This window comes from Scyliorhinus torazame, chromosome 5 (assembly GCF_047496885.1).
Source record: "Scyliorhinus torazame isolate Kashiwa2021f chromosome 5, sScyTor2.1, whole genome shotgun sequence".
NCBI lineage: Eukaryota > Metazoa > Chordata > Chondrichthyes > Carcharhiniformes > Scyliorhinidae > Scyliorhinus > Scyliorhinus torazame.
The window spans coordinates 196,707,534-196,727,864 of NC_092711.1; the positions used below are offsets into that span (position 1 = coordinate 196,707,534).

The following is a 20,331-nucleotide window of genomic DNA, read 5'->3' on the forward strand; positions in this document are numbered from 1 at the left end:
TGTTTCAATAAGATTAGGGAGGGTGGTAAAAGAGGTGGGGGGGGTAGCATTATTAATTAGAGATAGTATAACAGCTGCAGAAAGGCAGTTTGAGGAGTATCACCCTATTGAGGTAGTATGGGTTGAAGTCAGAAATAGGAAAGGAGCAGTCACCTTGTTAGGAGTTTTCTATAGGCCCCCCAATAGTAGCAGAGATGTGGAGGAACAGATTGGGAAACAGATTTTGGAAAGGTGCAGAAGTCATAGGGTAGTAGTCATGGGCGACTTTAACTTCCCAAATATTGAGTGGAAACTCTGTAGATCAAATAGTTTGGATGGGGTGGTGTTTGTGCAGTGTGTCCAGGAAGCTTTTCTAACACAGTATGTAGATTGTCCGACCAGAGGAGGGGCAATATTGGATTTGGTACTTGGTAATGAACTAGGGCAAGTGATACATTTGTTAATGGGGGAGCATTTTGGAGATAGTGACCACAATTCTGTGACTTTCACTTTAGTAATGGAGAGGGATAGGTACGTGCAACAGGGCAAGGTTTACAATTGGGGGAAGGGTAAATACGATGTTGTCAGACAAGAATTGAAGTGAATAAGTTGGGAACATAGGCTGGCAGGGAAGGACACAAGTGAAATGTGGAACTTGTTCAAGGAACAGGTGCTACGTGTCCTTGATATGTATGTTCCTGTCAGGCAGGGAAGAGATGGTTGAGTGAGGGAACCATGATTGACAAGAGAGGTTGAATGTCTTGTTAAGAGGAAAAAGGAGACTTATGTAAGGCTGAGGAAACAAGGTTCAGACAGGGCATTGGAGGGATACAAGATAGCCAGGAGGGAACTGAAGAAAGGGATTAGGAGAGCTAAGAGAGGGCATGAACAACCTTTGGCGGGTAGGATCAAGGAAAACCCCAAGGCCTTTTCCACATATGTGAGAAATATGAGAATGACTAGAGCGAGGGTAGGTCCGATCAAGGACAGTAGCGGGAGATTGTGTATTGAGTCTGAAGAGATAGGAGAGGTCTTGAACGAGTACTTTTCTTCTGTATTTACAAATGAGAGGGGCGATATTGTTGGAGAGGACAGCGTGAAACAGATTGGTAAGCTCGAGGAAATACTTGTTAGGAAGGAAGATGTGTTGGGCATTTTGAAAAACTTGAGGATAGACAAGTCCCCCGGGCCTGACGGGATATATCCAAGGATTCTATGGGAAGCAAGAGATAAAATTGCAGAGCCGTTGGCAATGATCTTTTCGTCCTCACTGTCAACAGGCGTGGTACCAGGGGATTGGAGAGTGGCGAATGTCGTGCCCCTGTTCAAAAAAGGGACTAGGGATAACCCTGGGAATTACAGGCCAGTTAGTCTTACTTCGGTGGTAGGCAAAGAAATGAAAAGGGTACTGAAGGATAGGATTTCTGAGCATCTGGAAAGACATTGCTTGATTAGGGATAGTCAGCACGGATTTGTGAGGGGTAGGTCTTGCCTTACAAGTCTTATTGAATTCTTTGAGGAGGTGACCAAGCATGTGGATGAAGGTAAAGCAGTGGATGTAGTGTACATGGATTTTAGTAAGGCATTTGATAAGGTTCCCCATGGTAGGCTTAAGCAGAAAGTAAGGAGGCATGGGATAGTGGGAAATTTGGCCAGTTGGATAATGAACTGGCTAACTGATAGAAGTCAGAGAGTGGTAGTGGATGGCAAATATTCAGCCTGGATCCCAGTTACCAGTGGCGTACCGCAGGGATCAGTTCTGGGTCCTCTGCTGTTTGTGATTTTCATTAATGACTTGGATGAGGGAGTTGAAGGGTGGGTCAGTAAATTTGCAGACGATACGAAGATTGGTGGAGTTGTGGATAGTAAGAAGGGCTGTTGTCGGCTGCAAAGAGACATAGATAGGATGCAGAGCTGGGCTGAGAAGTGGCAGATGGAGTTTAACCCTGAAAAGTGTGAGGTTGTCCATTTTGGAAGGACAAATATGAATGCGGAATACAGGGTTAATGGTAGAGTTTTTGGCAATGTGGAGGAGCAGAGAGATCTTGGGGTCTATGTTCATACATCTTTGAAAGTTGCCACTCAAGTGGATAGAGCTGTGAAGAAGGCCTATGGTGTGTTCACGTTCATTAACAGAGGGATTGAATTTAAGAGCCATGAGGTGATGATGCAGCTGTACAAAACTCTGGTAAGGCCACATTTGGAGTACTGTGTACAGTTCTGGTCGCCTCATTTTAGGAAGGATGTGGAAGCTTTGGAAAAGGTGCAAAGAAGATTTACCAGGATGTTGCCTGGAATGGAGAGTAGATCTTACGAGGAAAGGTTGAGGGTGCTAGGCCTTTTCTCATTAGAACGGAGAAGGATGAGGGGCGACTTGATAGAGGTTTATAAGATGATCAGGGGAATTGATAGAGTAGACAGTCAGAGACTTTTTCCCCGGGTGGAACAAACCATTACAAGGGGACATAAATTTAAGGTGAAAGGTGGAAGATAGAGGAGGGATATCAGAGGTAGGTTCTTTACCCAGAGAGTAGTGGGGGCATGGAATGCACTGCCTGTGGAAGTAGTTGAGTCGGAAACATTAGGGACCTACAAGCAGCTATTGGATAGGTACATGGATTACGGTAAAATGATATAATGTAGATTTATTTGTTCTTAAGGGCAGCACGGTAGCATTGTGGATAGCACAATTGCTTCACAGCTCCAGGGTCCCAGGTTCGATTCCGGCTTGGGTCACTGTCTGTGTGGAGTCTGCATGTCCTCCCCGTGTCTGCGTGATTTTCCTCCGGGTGCTCCGGTTTCCTCCCACAGTCCAAAGATGTGCAGGTTAGGTGAATTGGCCAATGATATATTACCCTTAATGTCCAAAATTGCCCTTGGTGTTGGGTGGAGGTGTTGAGTTTGGGTAGGGTGCTCTTTCCAAGAGCCGGTGCAGACTCAAAGGGCCGAATGGCCTCCTTCTGCACTGTAAATTCAGTGATAATCTATGATTAATCTAGGACAAAGGTCCGGCACAACATCGTGGGCCGAAGGGCCTGTTCTGTGCTGTATTTTCTATGTTCTATGTTCTATGTTGTAATATTGCTGATAATACAGGGCTGTACTATAATTGATGTCACAAAGTTGTAATATTGTAGATGACACAGGGCTGTAATATTGCTGATGACAGGGCTGTAATGTTACTAATGACACAGGGCTGGAATATTACTGATGCCACAAAGCTGCATTATTGTAGATGACACAGTGCTATAATATTGCTGATGGCAGGGCTGTAATGTTACTGACACGGCTGGTATATTACTGATAACGCAGAGTTGTAATACTGCTGATGGCACTGAGCTGCAAAGTTGCTGATGACATAGAGCTGTAATATTACTGATGACAGAGCGCTGTAACATTGCTGATGACACAGAGCTGAAATATTGCTGATGACATTGTTGTAATGTGAGGGCCTTGTGCATTCACTGTTGTCCAGCTTAGAGGCAGGCGGGCATTTACTCAGGCAGGTTTGGCTGGAATACCTTGGGGGGGTGGGGGGGGGGGGGGGGGGGGTGTCGAGGCGGGTTGCCTCACGTCCTTTAAAAAGTACATGGATCAGAAGCTGGCACATCATAACATTCAAGGCTATGGGCCATGTGCTGGCAAATGGGATTAGGTTGGCAGGTCAGGTATCTTTCATGCATCGGTGCAGACTCGATGGGCCGAAAGGCCTCTTCTCCACCGTATTATTCTGTTTGTGGTGAACTGCAACACGGCCGTCTTCCCGCCTTCCATCAGAATTAAGTTCTGGATGTGAAGGCCCTCGACCATCACACCCTGATGCCAGTTGAAAATATTCAGTAGCGAATTAAAATCCAAATATAGGCCTCATCCCTCCACCCATGCGCACAAGGCAGGCACACAGAGGGCTGGAAATAATAAGGGTTAAGGGTAAAAGTCCCTGCTTCAGTTGAGGATTTCTTCAGTTCACCTTCTTCCCAGTATGAATGACGTTTAAAGTCTCTAACTTTGCAGCCTGCACTCGTGTTCCTGCAGTCACACATTCCCTGGAGTGGCAGAGACTTTGCTTCCGCCAGCTTTTCTCTTAGCTCGTGGAGGGAAAGAGTTGGCTGGATCTTTTCATGCGAGGCCTAGCAGTTGTTTTTTCAGCTGGGTATTTCACCTCCGCTACCAGAATTCAAACTGAAAGTAAAAATGGAACCTCATGGCTCTAAAGAACATTCCAGAGATGTCAGAACCAATCACCACTGGTTATCGGCAAAACCCAACCTTGTCATAGAATCATAGAATCATACAGCACAGAAGGGGCCCCTCGGTCCATCTCATCTACACCGTTCAAAAACAACCACCTGACCATTCTAATCCCATTTTCCAGCACATGGCCCATTGCCTTGTATGCCTTGGCATCGCAAGTGTACATCTAAATACTTCTTAAATGTTGTGTGGGTCTCTGCCACCACCACCCTTTCAGTCAGCCAGTTCCAGACTCCCACCACCGTCTGGGTAAAAAAGTTTTTTCTTCACATTCCCTCTAAATCTCCTGCCCTTACATTAAATCTATGCCCCCTGGTCTTTGACCCCCTCCACCAAGGAGAAACGCTTTTGCCCGTCTACTCTATCTATACCCCTCATCATTTTATATGTCCGACCCCCCTCAGTCCCCTCTGCTCCAAGATAAACAATCCAAGTCTATCCAATAATTTTCCATTGCTAAAACTCTCCAGCCCAGGCAACATCCTGGTAAATCTCCTCTGCATCTTTTCCAGTGCTATCCCATCCCCCCCATTCCAGAACTGCACACAATACTCTAGCTGTGGCCTCCCCTATACAGTGCTAGCATAACCTCCCTTCTCTTAAACTGTCTGCCTCGGCTAATGGCAAGTGTACCAAATGCTTTCTTAACTGCTGTATCCACCTGCTCTGCTAACTTAAGGGACCGGTGTACATGCTGATCCTTCTGACACTCAGTGCTTTCCATATATTGCCTTGCCTTTCCCTAGTCCATTGCCTCCCACTTATCCTGATTGAATTCCATTTGCCACTGATCTGCCCATCTGACCAGCCCATCTATATTCCCTGTAATCGAAGGCTATCCTCCTCATTATTTACCATCTCACCTATTTTTGTATCATCCTCAAACTTACTGATCAACACTCCTGCATTACTAAATCATTTGTATAAACCACAAACAGAAAGGGCCCCACTCTGATCCCTGTGGGGCCCCACTGGACACAAGTTTCCAGTCAGAAAAATATCCCTCGACCATCACCCTCTGCTTCCTGCCACACAACCAATTCTGGAACCAATTTGCCAAATTTGCTTGGATCCCATGAACTCTTATCTTCGCTATCAGTCTCTAATGTGAGACCTTATCAAAAGCCTTGTCGAAGTCCAAGTAGATGACGTCAAATTCATTTCCCTCATCTACACACTTGGTCACTTCTTTGAAATATTCAATCAAGTTGTTCAGACATGAACTCCCCTTCACAAACCATGCTGACTGTTCTTGATTAATCCATGCCTCTCCAAATGCCAAATGCAGATTAATTCTGTCTCTTAGAATTGCTTGCAAAAGTTCCCTTACCACTGAGGTTAGCCTGACTGGACTGTGGTTTCCTGGTTTATCCCTTTCTCCTGTCATGATATCCACATCAGCATATCATGGTGCAATCACACACACACTGATGGACAGGCAGTTGGACCAACCAGCACACACATAACATCGCAGCCAATCACCAGTGAGAGCACACGCACTATAAAACAGGGAACACTGCAGTTCCTGCTCATTCTACCAGGAGACAGCTCAGAGCACAGAGCTCACAGCGTGCCACTCAGACATAGTCCATGTGCTGAGTGTATCACTAAGATAGTGATAGGGCTGGGTCCACAGGTTAGCTGGTGAAGCACGTACCCAAGCCAGTAGTTAGTTGTAACCGTTGTTAAGACAATAAAACAGAGTTGTACCATCTCCAGCCGTGCTGGATCATTTGTGCAGCAGAACACCCAACGCAACACCTCCCTTTTTGAATAAGGGTCCCATGTTGGCTATCCTCCAGTCCTCTGGGATCTCTCCTGTGGCCAGAGAGGAATTGAAAATTATTGCCAGCACCCTTGCTTTTTCCTGCCTTGCCTCTCTGAACAGCTTGGGATACATTTTACCAGGCTCTGGAGATTTGTCTACTTTTAGCCTGCCAGACCACTCAGAACCTTCTCTCTGTCTATGTTAATTTCTTTCATTTTATTGCAGTCCTTCTCCCTGATTTCCGTACTCACACTGTCCCTCTTACGAGTGAACACTGACACAGTGTATTCATTTAAAACCCTACCTTCATCCTCCGGCTCCACACACAAATTACTATTGTGGTCCTGAATGAACCCTATTTTTCCTTAGTTATCCTTTTACCCTTAATGTAAAACAACTTAGGATTTTACTTTATTTTAATCTGCTCGTTGGATTTGGATTTGTTTATTGCCACATGTACCGAGGTACAGTGAAAAGTATTTTTCTGCGTGCAGCTCAAACAAGCATTTAGTACATAAAAAGAAAATACATAATAGGGCAACACAAGGTACACAATGTAAAATCCTTTCATGTCCCTTTTAGCTCTCCTAATTTCCTTTTTAAGTTCCCTCTTTCACATTCTACACATTCTGTACACCTCTTAGGCTCCTGCTGTTTTGAGCCCTCGATATCTGCCTCCCTTTTTCTCCTGATCCAATGCTAGATATGCCTCAATATCCAGAATGTGGAGATGCCGGCGTTGGACTGGGGTGAGCACAGTACGAAGTCTTCCAACACCAGGTTAAAGTCCAACAGGTTTGTTTCGATGTCACTAGCTTTCGGAGCGCTGCTCCTTCCTCAGGTGAATGAAGAGGTCTGTTCCAGAAACATATATATAGACAGATTCAAAGATGCCAGACAATGCTTGGAATACGAGCATTAGCAGGTGATTAAATATCCAGAGTTAAAGGCAAATCCACATTAAAGGCAAAGCCCATCAATTATTCATGGACCAAAAGTTAAGATGTTAGTAGCAAAAAAAAATAACAAAAAGGGAAAATCAGGAAACAAACAGTGTTTAAACAGGAGGATCCTTACAAAAGGCATTCAGTTGCTATTCAAGCATCTGTACATCTGTTCTCTCTTCGTACCCTCACTTCACTTACCTTGTTCTCATGGGTCACTTCCTGATCCTGCGACTCCAGGTGGCTGAGGATTCTTCCAGCAGCTTCCATGCCCTCCTCCATGCTGGTGCCGAATGCAAGAGCTGGCGGCCTCTGTTTGGCTGGCAGCTCTCACCAGGGGGACCTAATTCCAGAAGAGAGTCTGCCATTGGCCTTGGCAGTGCTCGATTGGCACATGGGTTGGTGGGCTTTCTGGAGAAGAGGCAGTGTGGATCGCTCGCTGGCTCTCCAGCCAGCAGGCAAGACCCCTGGTGCCTCTGCAAGAACCGGCCTGTTTCACAGATGATACATGGCTGTAATTTCACTGAAACACATAACTGAAATTAAATTAATGAGACATATCTGAAATATCAATAACACAAGCTGGAACACATAGGTAGCACATGACTATACTTCCATTGGCTGTAACTTCACAGAAGACCAATGTTTTTTTTATTTTTGATGACAAGTGGCTGTAATGGGAATGTGGTGGGGAGATGGTGGGGAGACGGTGGTGTAGTGGTATAGTCACTGAATGAGTTAGCCAGAGACCCAGAGTAATGTTCTGGGGACCCAGGTTCAAATCCTGCTACTGCAGATGGTGAAATTTGAACTCAATAAAATTCTGGAATTAAAAGTCTAATGATGACCATGAAACCATTGCCGATTGTTCTCTAATGTCCTTTAGGGAAGGACATCTGCCAGCTTGCCGGCTTGCATGTGACTCCAGACCCACAGCAATGTGGTTGACTCCTAACTGTCCCCTCAAGAGCAATTAGGAATGAATCATAGAATTTACAGTGCAGAAGGAGGCCATTCGGCCCATCGAGTCTGCAGCAGCCCTTGGAAATAACCCAGTAACCCCACCTAATATTTTTTTGGACACTAAGGGCAATCTAGCATGGCCAATCCATCTAACCTGCACATCTTTGGACTGTGGGAGGAAACCGGAGCACCCGAAGGAAACCCACGCGGGCACGGAGAGAATGTGCAGACTCCGCATAGACAAGTTGGGAATTGAACCCAGGTCCCTGGCGCTGTGAAGCAACTGCTAACAACTGTGCTACTGTGCCGCCCTAAATGGTTGGAGTCATGCCTGGCAGAAAGGAAGATGGTTGTGGTGTTTGGAGGTCAATCATCTCAGCTCCAGGACGTCACTGGTGTTCCTCAGAGTAGTGTCCTAGGCCCAATCATCTTCAGCTGTTTCATCAATGACCTGCCTTCCATCATGAAAAATAAAGGCTGCCACATCCCATGAACAAACAGAAAAAATTCACTGAGGAGAAATGACTGCAATTTCTCTGAGGACACATGGAGGTAATATGATTGATGACATATCATGGCACATGACGCACCGTGGAAATTCCTTCTGTGCCATAAATACTTGGACATTTTTGAAATGTTCCATATACCTGAGTGTAAAGCTGTGGGGAGTGGCAGTACATGAATTACTCTTTGAGAGACCAGTACAACTCCAATGGGTGCATTCCACCTTTTGTGCTGTAATGATTCTGTGATTTTATTCTAAGACACATGGCTTTAATTTAATTGATGAAACAAGGCTGGAAGCTCATGAATGCAAATGGATTGGAATGCCTAAATTTTCAGTGAATCCTTGAGGCTGTGCTGCCATTCGTGGGATTTTTCTTATTTAATTGTCTGCACTGTTGGTGATTTTGCTCATGTTTCTGTTATCAATGCTGTTGAACAGCTCCATTATCAGTTACGCTGAGAACTTGACAATTAATGGGGAACTGTCTTGTTAGCAGGTGCTGGTCACCTTCCCTAATATTGATGGAGAACTGTGATCTTGAAGAGCTGTCATCAGCAATTCTGAACAGCTCTTTTTGATGTGAAGATGTGGCCGTCGCTGTCTAGACCAGCATTTATTGCCCACCTCGAGTAGCCCTTCAGAAGGTGGTGGTGAGCTGCTTTCTTGAAACGTTGCCATCCTTGTGTTGTAGGTACACCCACAGTGTTGTTAGGGAGGGAGTTCCAGGACTTTGACTAAGTGGCAGCGAAGGAACGACGATATATTTACAATTCAGGAGAGTTTGCTTCTTTGAGAGAACTTGCAGGTGGTGGTACTTCTAAGCTTCTGCTGCCCCTGTCCTTCGAGACATTGCGGGCAAAATTCTCAATTTGGGAGACTAAATACTGATGCCAGGATTGAATGGGGGGCGGTCCTCTGTGCTGATGTGGGCACCGGAGGCATTCAGGACATGCTGATGGGTCAGCACTCACGCCTCATGGAACTAGTGCAATTCCACTGACATCGGTGTCGGATTCGCTGGGGTCAGGATTGGTACTGGAGAGTGTGACAAGCTGGAGCTGCATAGAAGCACTCAATTCCCTACACACACGTATTCCAGCCAACACGATGGCACCATGGAGAGCGGCCCCAAGGTTCGCAGACGCAGAACTGGAGACACTGCTGGTTGCCATGGAGAAGAGGCAGGACACCTTGTTCCCCCTTGTTCAACTGGGCCTGGGCAGCGGTGGCAGAGGCAGTGAGCACCGTGGGCCCTACCGCAAGGACCGGCCAGCACATGCCGGGAAGAAGCTGCACGGCATCTCCAGGACGAGCCGGGTGAGTCACCACCACCGTGCCCCTGGCACCACCCTCATCCCACACACCCCAAACCCCCACCCCCATACGGCCACCAGCAGACGGAGGGGTAGAAAGGGCCGAGTGTGGATGGGCAACCCCCCAGGCTAGCCAAGGTGAGCCCCCACCTCCGTGCCCCTGGCAGGATATGCAGCAGGTCACCTCCACATCTGAGGACCCACCTAGATGAAGCTAAGTTAAGTTGGCACAGGTGAAGCACATAGGTTAGCGATAGGGGCTATGATACAATATTTGTATAACCACAATAAACACCTGTTCACCGATGTTCCAAACTGCCTCAGTCCTCTGTCCAAAGGGTGAGGGATGGACTGGGCTGGATTCAGAGGGTGTGTTGGGTGGACTGGTGAGGTGGAGGCTGTAGCGGAGGGCTGTGGATGGGGATGGGCCATTGATGTGGAGTTGAGGGGATTGGAAGAAGGCATGGGGCTGGGCCCCAAGTGCAGTCCGGCGTTCCACCCGGAGTCACCCTCGGGTGTGGGAGGGGATTGGGTCAGAGATGTAGGGGTGCCATGTGTAGGGCCTACACAGTGAGTGACCCATCACCACTCAACAGCCCCATAGCCACAACCCTCCTACCATCTCGGACCCCAACCTCCCCTGAAGGTCTGTGGGCCCGTGTGAAGGAATGGCCAACACGCATGCTGGGGGCACCTGGGCAGACAGTAGAATGTGACCCTGGGGCGGGCGTCAGACTCTGTCAAACTATACGGAGCACCAGAGCTCATCACACTGTGGGCCATCATCATCCTCCATCCCATGGACCAGACCCGCTGACCCAGGGTCAACACCCTGTGGCAAAGCTGGTGGGAAGCAGAGAGGGTGCAGGTGCTCTGGTTGAGGGGATGAAGTGCAGTAATGGGGGTCAGGGGAAGGGGCGGGTGGCCATGGTGGGTGGGGGGGGCATGTGGGGGTGGGATAGAACATTTGAGTTGCTGGTGGCCAGGCCACCTAGCCAACGAACTGGGAGGCGATTAGGTTGTCCCGTACACTGTGGCCCAGGCGCACATCTCATGTGGTCTCCTGTGCCTGCCCGGGCTTCAGGCCCTGCCCATCCTGGTCCTTCTCAGCATTTCACCTCTCTGTGGCGGATGCAGAAGGCCACCAGGTTGTGGGAGACCCTCCTAGGGCTGTATTGGGACCCACCAGAGTGGTCCAGGCACCTGAACCACACATCTTCAGGACACCGATGCACCGCTCGATGACGTTCCAAATTGATGCATGGGCATCATTGTAACGCTTCTCTGAGAGGCGTCCTTGAAATGAAAAATGAAAATCGCTTATTGTCACAAGTAGGCTTCAAATGAAGTTACTGTGAAAAGCCCCTAGTCGCCACATTCCGGCGCCTGTTCGGGGAGGCTGGTACGGGAATTGAACCGTGCTGCTGGCCTGCCTTGGTCTGCTTTAAAAGCCAGCGATTTAACTCAGTGCACTAAACCAGCCCACGAGAGCAGCGGAGAGCCCCTGTGCTCCCAAGATCCAACCACTTACCCGAGGGAGCGCCTTGAACGTATCGGGCACTGACGAGTGTGCCAGAACGAATGCGTTGTACATGCTTCCTGGGTATCGGGCATAGACGTGCATGTATTGCAGCCGGTGGTCACACACCAACTGCACATTCATGGAGTGGCACCCCCTTTCCGATTGGTGAAAGGCACCCCCTCATGTAATGGTGCTCAAAGGGGGACATGTGTCCCATCCACCACAACCTGGAAGAGGGGCATGTCTGCGATGGCAGCAAATCCCACTCCCCGGGTGACCTGGAGGGTTCGGTCCGCACTGAATTTTATAAAGTGCGCCACCGGGAACGGGTATCCATGCACCGCAGTTCCAGGTGTGTGATAATCCGACAGAGATTAGATAATCCTGCTGTAGTTGTCGCTGGCAGGCTGGGTCTGGCATGTCCTCGAATGGCAGATGCTGCCGATACACAAGAGGCCTGATGGAGCGCCCCCTTCCCACCTTCTCCTCGGCCTGTTAGACGGCTGGCTCTCCAGCCTCACTGGCTGGTGCCTGCTCCTTTGGGGCCAGCTTCTGTTCTGCAGAGTCCTCCCTGAACAGCTCATGTTCGTGCAGCCTCATTGCGTCTGCACGGGCCACCGCGACCAGGCAGATGTCAGCTATTCTTGGGGAGTTCAGGCCCATTGTACCCTGAAGGTGGCATCGCAGGTCGATAGAGTGGTCAAGAAGGCATACAGCATGCTTGCCTTCATCGGACGGGGTGTTGAGTACAAGAGTTGGCAGGTCATGTTACAGTTGTATAGGGCTTTGGTTAGGCCACATTTGGAATACTGCGTGCATTTCTGGTCGCCACATTACCAGAAGGATGTGAATGCTTTAGAGAGGGGGCAGCGGAGGATGCCATACCAGGAAGTTGCCTGGTATGGAGGGTGCTAGCTATAAAGAGAGGTTGAGTAGATTAGGATTGTTTTCATTGGAAAGATGGAGGTTGAGGGGGGACCTGATTGAGGTCGACAAAATTGTGAGAGGTATGGAAAAGGGTGGAAAGCAACAAGATTTTTCCAAGAGTGGGGATGTCAGTTACAAGGGGTCATGATTTCAAGGTGAGAGGGGGAAGGTTTAAGGGAGATGTGCATGGAAAATCTTTTACGCAGAGGGTGGTGGGTGCCTGGAACTCCTTCACAGCGGAGGTGGTAGAGGCGGGCACGATAGCATCATTTAAGATGCATCTAGACAGATATATGAATGGGTGGGGAACAGAGGGAAGTAGATCGTTGGAAATAGGCGACAGGTTTAGATAAAGGATCTGGATCGGCGCAGGCTAGGAGGGCCGAAGGGCCTGTTCCTGTAATTTTCTTTGTTCTTTGTTCTATTCCTGGCTGCACTCTGAAATCCATTGTGTGCAGGGGATGAAGGGCCACCCATATTAGCATGGTGAGTATTTACAGGTCCGATGGGCTACACAGAGGCCCAGGCCGGCACTGAAGACCCTGCCCCACATGTCACAGTGAGGGCCTGGATAAAAGGAACAGTGAGAGACAGAATAATTGGTGGTCAAGAGGATCAAGATGAGAAAGCAAGAGGAGCAAGATAGCACTGATTGGACATAAAGAAATAAGAAGGGCAAGTGAAAGATGAAGGGCTGGATTCTCCTGTCCCCAACTGTGTGTTTCCCGGCCACGCGCTGTTGGCTGATGATGGGATTCTATCTTCCCGCTGCTTGTCAATTGGATTTCCCATTGCAACCAACCCACACTGCCACAAAACCTGCTGGCGGGGCTGCACTGCCAGCGGGAAAACTGAATCCCAATGACCGGAGAATTCTGGCCTAAATGTTTGGAGCCAGAGGTGAGAGAGTGAATGCCTGTCAGATGAGCATAACCTTGTATGTTGGCCAGCAACGTGGATGAGACGTCATAACAGTCTCTGAGACTTTTAAAAATTAAACTATATAAAATGTATGCACACTTTAGCCTCATATAAGAATGGTCATGGATCACAGGGCAAATGGACAAATTAATGAACCCATCAATGTTCCTGTGGAAGCAAAGATTTTTATTTTTTTCATGGTATGTGGGCATCACTGGCTGTGCAAACAGTTCTTGCCTGTCACTTATTGCCCTTGAACTGAGCGGTTTTCTAGGACATTTCAGAGGGCAGTTAAGAATCATAGAATGCTTACAGTGCAGAAGGAGACCATTTGGTCCATCAAGTCTGCACTGAACCTCTGAAAGAGCATCCTACCTAGGTCCACTCCCTCCCGTCCATCCCACTCTATCCCCCGTAACTCCATAACCTAACCTGCACATCCCTGGACACTAAGGGGTAATTAAGCACGGCCAATCCACTTAACCCACACATCTTTGGACTGTGGGGGAAACCGGAGCACCCGGAGGAAACCCACATAGACACGGGGAGAATGTGCAGACTCCGCACAGCCAGTCACCCAAGGCTGGAATCGAACCCGGTCCCTGGCACTGTGCGGCAGCAGTGCTAACCACTGTGCCACCACATTGCTGTGGGCCTGGAGTCATTTGTAGGCCAGACAAGGTAAGAACTTGAGATTTCCTTCCCAAAAGGGACATTAGTGTACCAGATGGGTTTGTGTAAAAATCAATGATTGTTTCATGGTCACCATTACTGGGACTAGTTTTCTATTCCAGATTGATCAACTGAATTTAAATTCCATCAACTGGGATTTGAACCAATGTCCCCAGAGCCTGGGCTAGTGGTATTACCACCACACCATCATCTTGTGATAAATTGGACTAGCAAGGATCACAAACGCGCAGATGATTGCGTCATTTGTTTTGCGTCAATTGGATGGCACAATAACACAGTGCTTAGCACTGTTGCTTCACAATGCCAGGGTCCCAGGTTTGATTCCCGTTCTCCCCTTGTCTGCGTGGGTTTCCTCCGGGTGCTCCGGTTTCCCCCCACAGTCCAAAGATGTGCAGGTTAGGTGAATTGGACATTCTGAATTCTCCCTCAGTGTAACTGAACAGACGCCGGAATGTGGCGACTAGGGGATATTCACAGTCACTTCATTGCAGTGTTAATGTAAGCATATTTGTGACAATAATAAATATTATTAGCATTATCAAATAGTTGGTTGACAATCACTTCAATTGAAGTGGCACATGTGTGTTGAGCCTTGCAAAGCCTCTCGACCCTCTGGTAAGAAATTCTCATGAGAAGGAGCAAAGGTGTTCAATCCCATGTTGCGACAGTGCACGGATTGAGCAATGTGCTAATTGGACAACGGAGACAATAACTAGTCCAACTAACTGAAAGGCAGCCAGCCATGAGCCTGTGTGGAGCTGAGTAAACCCAAATAAAAATTTAACAGTTCATATAAAGCTTGGCCAATGATGACAGTAACATTTCTGAAAGGTGAACACAGGGCAGAAACGAGAGAGAGAGAGGGAAAGAGAGAGAGGATGACTAAGAAAAAGAGTGAAAAGGAGAGTTTGCATAGACTTGTCCATCTTCTATTTAATGTCATTCTGCTTTTGGTTTCTCTGCAGACCACTGTCCCACGTGAGCTTGCTGATACTGGGAACAGATTCAGGACATGGCTGAACTAGTTCTGGGAGTCTTCGTATTCTATAGCCTCCTTGTGATAGCGCTTCTTTCCAAGACCAGCATCCCTGTGCATGGGTAAGTGGCTGTACGTTCATTCCATTTTCATACGAGGGTTACTCAGTAGCTAGCTAACAGATGTGATTATTGTCCAATATGTAAGGAACACAACAGGCAGAGTCAGCAGTCTATTATATTGACATTTTGTTGTAAATGATGTGGGATCATCTATTTCATTAATTATTTTGGATCTTCTATTTTTTTCTTTACCTTGTTCCTTTTATTCTTGAGTTGGGGCCAGTTTTGATACCAAAGGGTAACCCACACCATCATGCCAACTATTCCAGCATCTTAAGCAAATCCTGAGGGGTAGATCCCATCCCAGCTTCCACCATGTTGGTAGCTGTGGAACACGGTTGAGAATTCTTCCAGTGAGTAAATTTAAACAACTTCACTCTGATTTCCTTGTCTTCTGGAATGATTCGAAGATGCCTAGTGGCTCTGAGGCAAGAGATTCCTGGTTTGAAGTTTCAGCTGGTTGTTTGAAATACAGCAGTGGGAAAGGTCAGCTGATATTGTTCAAAGTGAGGAGTTCCTGAGAGTAAAGAGTTTACAGATTCTGGAATGTTTTACCCCATCATATTGTGCAGCCATGATAAAGCTTCTGAATGCTCAAAGGCAGATAACTCACAGGGGAGGCACAGTGGTCAGCACTGCTGCCTCACAGCACCAGTCACCAGGGTTCAATTCCAGCCTTGGGTGTCTGGAGTTTGCATATTCCCTCCGTGTCTGAGTGGATTTCCTCCGGGTGCTCCGGTTTCCTCCAACAGTACTAAGTTGTGCAGGTTAGGTGGATTGGCCATGCTAAATTGCCCAGAGTGTCCAGGGATATGTGGGTTAGGTGGGGTTATAGGGTTGCAGGGAACCTGGTGGGAACCTAGTTAGAGCTCTCTTTCAGAGGGTTGGTGCAGACTTGATGGGCCAAATGGCCTCTTCCTGCACTGAGGTAGTTCTCTGATTCTATTATCCTATACTCACAAATTAAGCAATATTTCTTAAGAGGTATAAAACTTGTAAAAGTTAAAAAACACAGAAAGTATTCAGATGTAAACAAGCAATCAGGAAGTTAAATGGAATGCTATCCTTTACTACCATACTTCAATCCCACTGCATTAATGAACCCTTGCTATTATTGTGTGGGACTTTGGTGAGAACAGACCTGGTGCACAGCACTAAGTTTCTGTCTCAATTTCTAAGGAAGGATATACCTACAGAGGCAGTCCAGCAAAGGTTACAAGATTAGTTCAAGAGAGGAGAGGGCTGTCCAACAATAGAAGCCTGAGTAAATTGGGTCTATCCTCTCTAGGGTTTAGAAGAAAGAGACGTGATCACTTTGACAAGCTATAAATGAGGTGTCAATCTGGTGAACCACAATGCAGGACCACTTGTGTGTCAAACAGTGCAAGGTAGACAGACCTAAATCATCCCACAACCAACAGATCAGCTAAAGCTCTGAAACCCTGCCTCTTCCAGTCTGAATGGGAGCAGGTGGTGGACAATTAAACAACAATCTGGGGCTAAACAGCTGGCTTGTAAGCAGAATAAGACCAACAGCGCGGGTTCAATTCCCATACCGGCCTCCCCAAACAGGCGCCGGAATGTGGCGACTCGGGGCTTTTCACAGTAACTTCATTGACGCCTACTTCTGACAATAAGCGATTATTATGATTATTATTATTAATTAACCAGAGGAGGAGGCTCCATAAATGTCCGCATCCCCAATGTTGGAGGAGCCCAACAGATAAGTGCAAAAGATAAGGCTGAAGCATTCACAACAATCTTCAGTCAAAAGCGCTGCATGGGTGACCATCTCGGCCTCCTCCAGAGATCCCCATCATTACAGATGTCAGTCTTCAGCCAATTCGATTTACTTCACGTAATATCAAATAACTGCTTAAGGCACTGGATACCGCATAAGTTACGGACCTGACAATATTTCAGCAATAGTACTGAAGACCTGGGCTCTGGAATTAGCTGCACTCTGTACAGCTCCATTGGCATCTACCCAGCAAAGTGGAAAGTTGCCCAGTAGAAAGCAGGAGAAATCCAATCGGGCCAATACCTGCCCCATCAGTCTACTCTCAATCATCAGCAAAGTGATGGTCATTGACAGTGCCATCAAACAGCACAGCAATAACCTGCTCACGGACATTCAGTTTGTGTTCTGTCAGGGCCATTCAGTTCCTGACTTCATTACAGCCTTGGTCCAAACATGGACAAAAATTCTGGACTCCAGAGATGAGGTGAGAGTGACTGCCCTTGACACCAAGACAGTGTTTGACCGAGTGTGGCATCAAGGAGCTCTAGCAAAATAGAGGTCAGCAGGAATCAGGGGTAAAATCCTCCACTAGTTGGATTCATACCTAACACAAAGATAGATAGTGGTGATTGTTGGAGATCAATCATCTCAGTCTGGAGACATCATTGTAGGAGTTCCTCAGGGTAATGTCCTAGGCCCAAACATCTTCAGCTGCTTCATTTATGACTTTGCCTACATCATAAGGTCAGAAATGGAGATGTTCACTGATGATTTCACAATGCTCAGCGTTATTTGCATCTTGTCAGATACTGAAGCAATTGATGTTCACACATAACGCTATGTCCCTTGATTGCTCCAATGACTTACAGGTACCAGATTTGTAAATTAAACATAACTGTTCAGTTATAACGGAAATAGAATTGAAACATGCAGTAACTGTAACAAAATAACAGCAACTAATGTACTACCTCCTCCCTTTAATTGTCTTGCCCCATATCCCCCTACAAACAAGACAGACAAACACAGGAGATAGGGAGGGGAAAGGAGAAAATAATAATGGTTTAAAATAAAGAGATGAGAAGTTGTAGTCTTTGCAGCAGGCTGTCCTCCCAGGACAAGGAATGATTGAAGCAAGAAGCTGGATTGCTAATGGGGGTCTTCTGGCATGAACATTCATTCAGTGCTTTCAGGCTGTAGGGTTTCCTCTGGGGAAGTCACTTGAACTTTTATTACCCTGGGCCTTCATTCAAAGGAACAGCTTCAGGCCAGTTTGATTCTTAAGACTCTGGGTATCACCTTCTCCCCAGATCCAGCCTGTGTTTTAAACTTAACTGGATTCTAGGCCCACCAGAATGTCCTCCAGCATTACTCAGGAAGTACAGAGTATCAGAGAAACAGTTTCCATGGGATTTTTTAGAGATCTGTTAACATTTCAGGAAGAGAAATCCAGAGAGTTCCCTCCAGCTCTACCTTCAGGAATTAAACACTGACAGGTTGGATAGAGAGAAAAGGCTGGCTGGATCATTTTCCTGGAGAGAACTCCAGCAGAGGTATTGCTCTACAGCTGGATTTTGAAAACTGAAAGCAAGATGAATCCTTCCTAGCTCTGCAGAACATTCCAGAATAGTCAGCACCAATCAGCATTGAGTATCAACAAAGGCCCAGAAAGTTGAGCCAGCTCATTGGTTGCCAGCCACGTCCATCAAGATGTGTTAGCATTGATCTCCCTGGAATGAGCTCATCTGAAACGTAAAGGCTCTTTGTAACCTGCGTTGCCTTACATCATAGGTCAATCCTCAGTTTACTAGCCACCCGAATTAAAGGTGAAATCCATTCACATTAGGCACATTAATTGTCCAGATACAAAAATTGAAAGAGCAAATAAGAGAAATGAAAATGAAAAATCAAGGGTCAAACAGGAATTAACAAGAGGATCCTTACAATATATACCGTATTCGGAGACAATATACAGGCTTGAACTGTACAGTGGCAAGTGGCATTCATGCCATACAAGATCCAGATAATGACCATCTCCAATATGAAAATCTAATCATATTCAGTGATATTCAGTGGCATTACTATGGCTGAATCCCCTACTATAAACATCCTGGAAGTTACATTGAGCAGAAACTGTGCTGGCCGAGCCATATAAATACTGTGGCTACCAGAGCAGATCAGAGGCTGGGAATCCTGCAGCAAGTAACTCACTTCCTGACTCCACAAAGCCTGTCCACCACCTAACAATGCACAAGTCAGGAGTGAGATAGAATATTCCCCAGTTATCTGGAAGAGTGCAGTTCCAACCCAAGAAGTTCAACACCATTCTAGACACGATGTGGAGATGCCGGCGTTGGACTGGGGTGAGCACATTAAGATGTCTTACAACACCAGGTTAAATTCCAACAGGTTTGTTTTGAATCACTAGTTTGCTCCTGGGACAGTGGTCTGCAGAGAAACCAAAAGTAGAATGACAAAGAGCTGTGCTCCAAAAGCTAGTGATTCGAAACAAACCTGTTGGACTTTAACCTGGTGTAAGACTTCTTGCCATTCTAGACAAAGCAGCCCATTTGATCGGCAACCCAGCCACCACCTTAAATGTTCACTCCCTCCAGCACCGACGCACAGGGGCAGCAGTATGTACCATCTACAAGATGCACTGCAGCAACTCCCCAAGGCTCTTTTAACAGCACCTTCCAAAATAGCTACCAATACCACCAAGAGCAGCAGATGTATGGGAACCGTCAAGTTAACAGGAACAATGTGAAAATTAAAGCTAGTCTTATTTATAGTGACCAAGGTGCTACCACTGATTGTCATAAGACTTCATGCTGTTCAGTCATTACCTGGTCTGGACTAAATGTGACTCCACAAACAGCGATGTGGTTAACCCTTAGCAGCCCTCAAAAACAAGCCACTCAATTTGGGATGGGCAAGAAATGCTGGTCTTGCCAACAACATCCACATCCCATGAAAGAGTGAAAGAAAATCCTCTATCATTTAGGACTGAGATGAAAACTTTCTTCACTCAGAGGATCAGGAAACATTGGAATTATTTATCCCACAGTGTTGTGGATGTTTCACGGGTGAGTATTTTATAGACTGAGATCAATAGATCTATTGACCACGAAGGGAATCAGACAGGGAAATTGAGTTCAGGTAGATCAGTTACAATGGTATTAAATGGTGAAGCAGCCTTGAAGGGCTGTATGATCTATTACTTTCATCCACGCTGATGGATGTGGTCCCTGCACTGATGGACTGCAGGCAGCGAAGTTCTGCAGTTTTTAGAGAAGGTGAAGTCTCCAAACTGTTTACAAATAAAGTTTTAATGTTTTGAAAGCTACGGTGCCATGGACGTCGACAGCGCTGGATCTTGCAGTGAAATCACCAAACGAATCGGACATATCGGGCAGGATTCTCCGACCCCCCGCCGGGTCGGAGAATCGCCGGGGGCTGGCGTGAATCCCGCCCCCGCTGGTTGCCGAATTCTCTGGCACCGGATATTCGGCTGGGGTGGGAATCGGGCCGCGCCGGTTGGCGGGCCCCCCCCCCCCCCGGCGATTCTCCGGCCCGCGATGGGCCGAAGTCCCGCTGCTGGAATGCCTGTCCCGCCGGCGAGAATCAAACCTTTTGAACGGCGGGACAAGGCGGCGCGGGCGGGCTCCAGGGTCCTGGGGGGGGGGGGGGGGGGGCGCGGGGC

At 47.2% G+C, this 20,331-nt stretch overlaps 1 protein-coding gene across 1 annotated transcript in view; it reads left to right on the top strand.

Annotated features, from left to right (window-relative positions):
- Positions 1-20,331, top strand: part of LOC140420864 (gamma-aminobutyric acid receptor subunit alpha-3-like) — a 632,301-nt gene that overhangs the window by 36,325 nt on the left and 575,645 nt on the right. The window contains exon 2 of the mRNA XM_072504959.1: positions 14,758-14,890. Within this exon, the coding sequence (XP_072361060.1) occupies positions 14,805-14,890 (86 nt within the window). The 5' untranslated portion in view covers positions 14,758-14,804. The remainder of the gene's footprint in view (positions 1-14,757; positions 14,891-20,331) is intronic.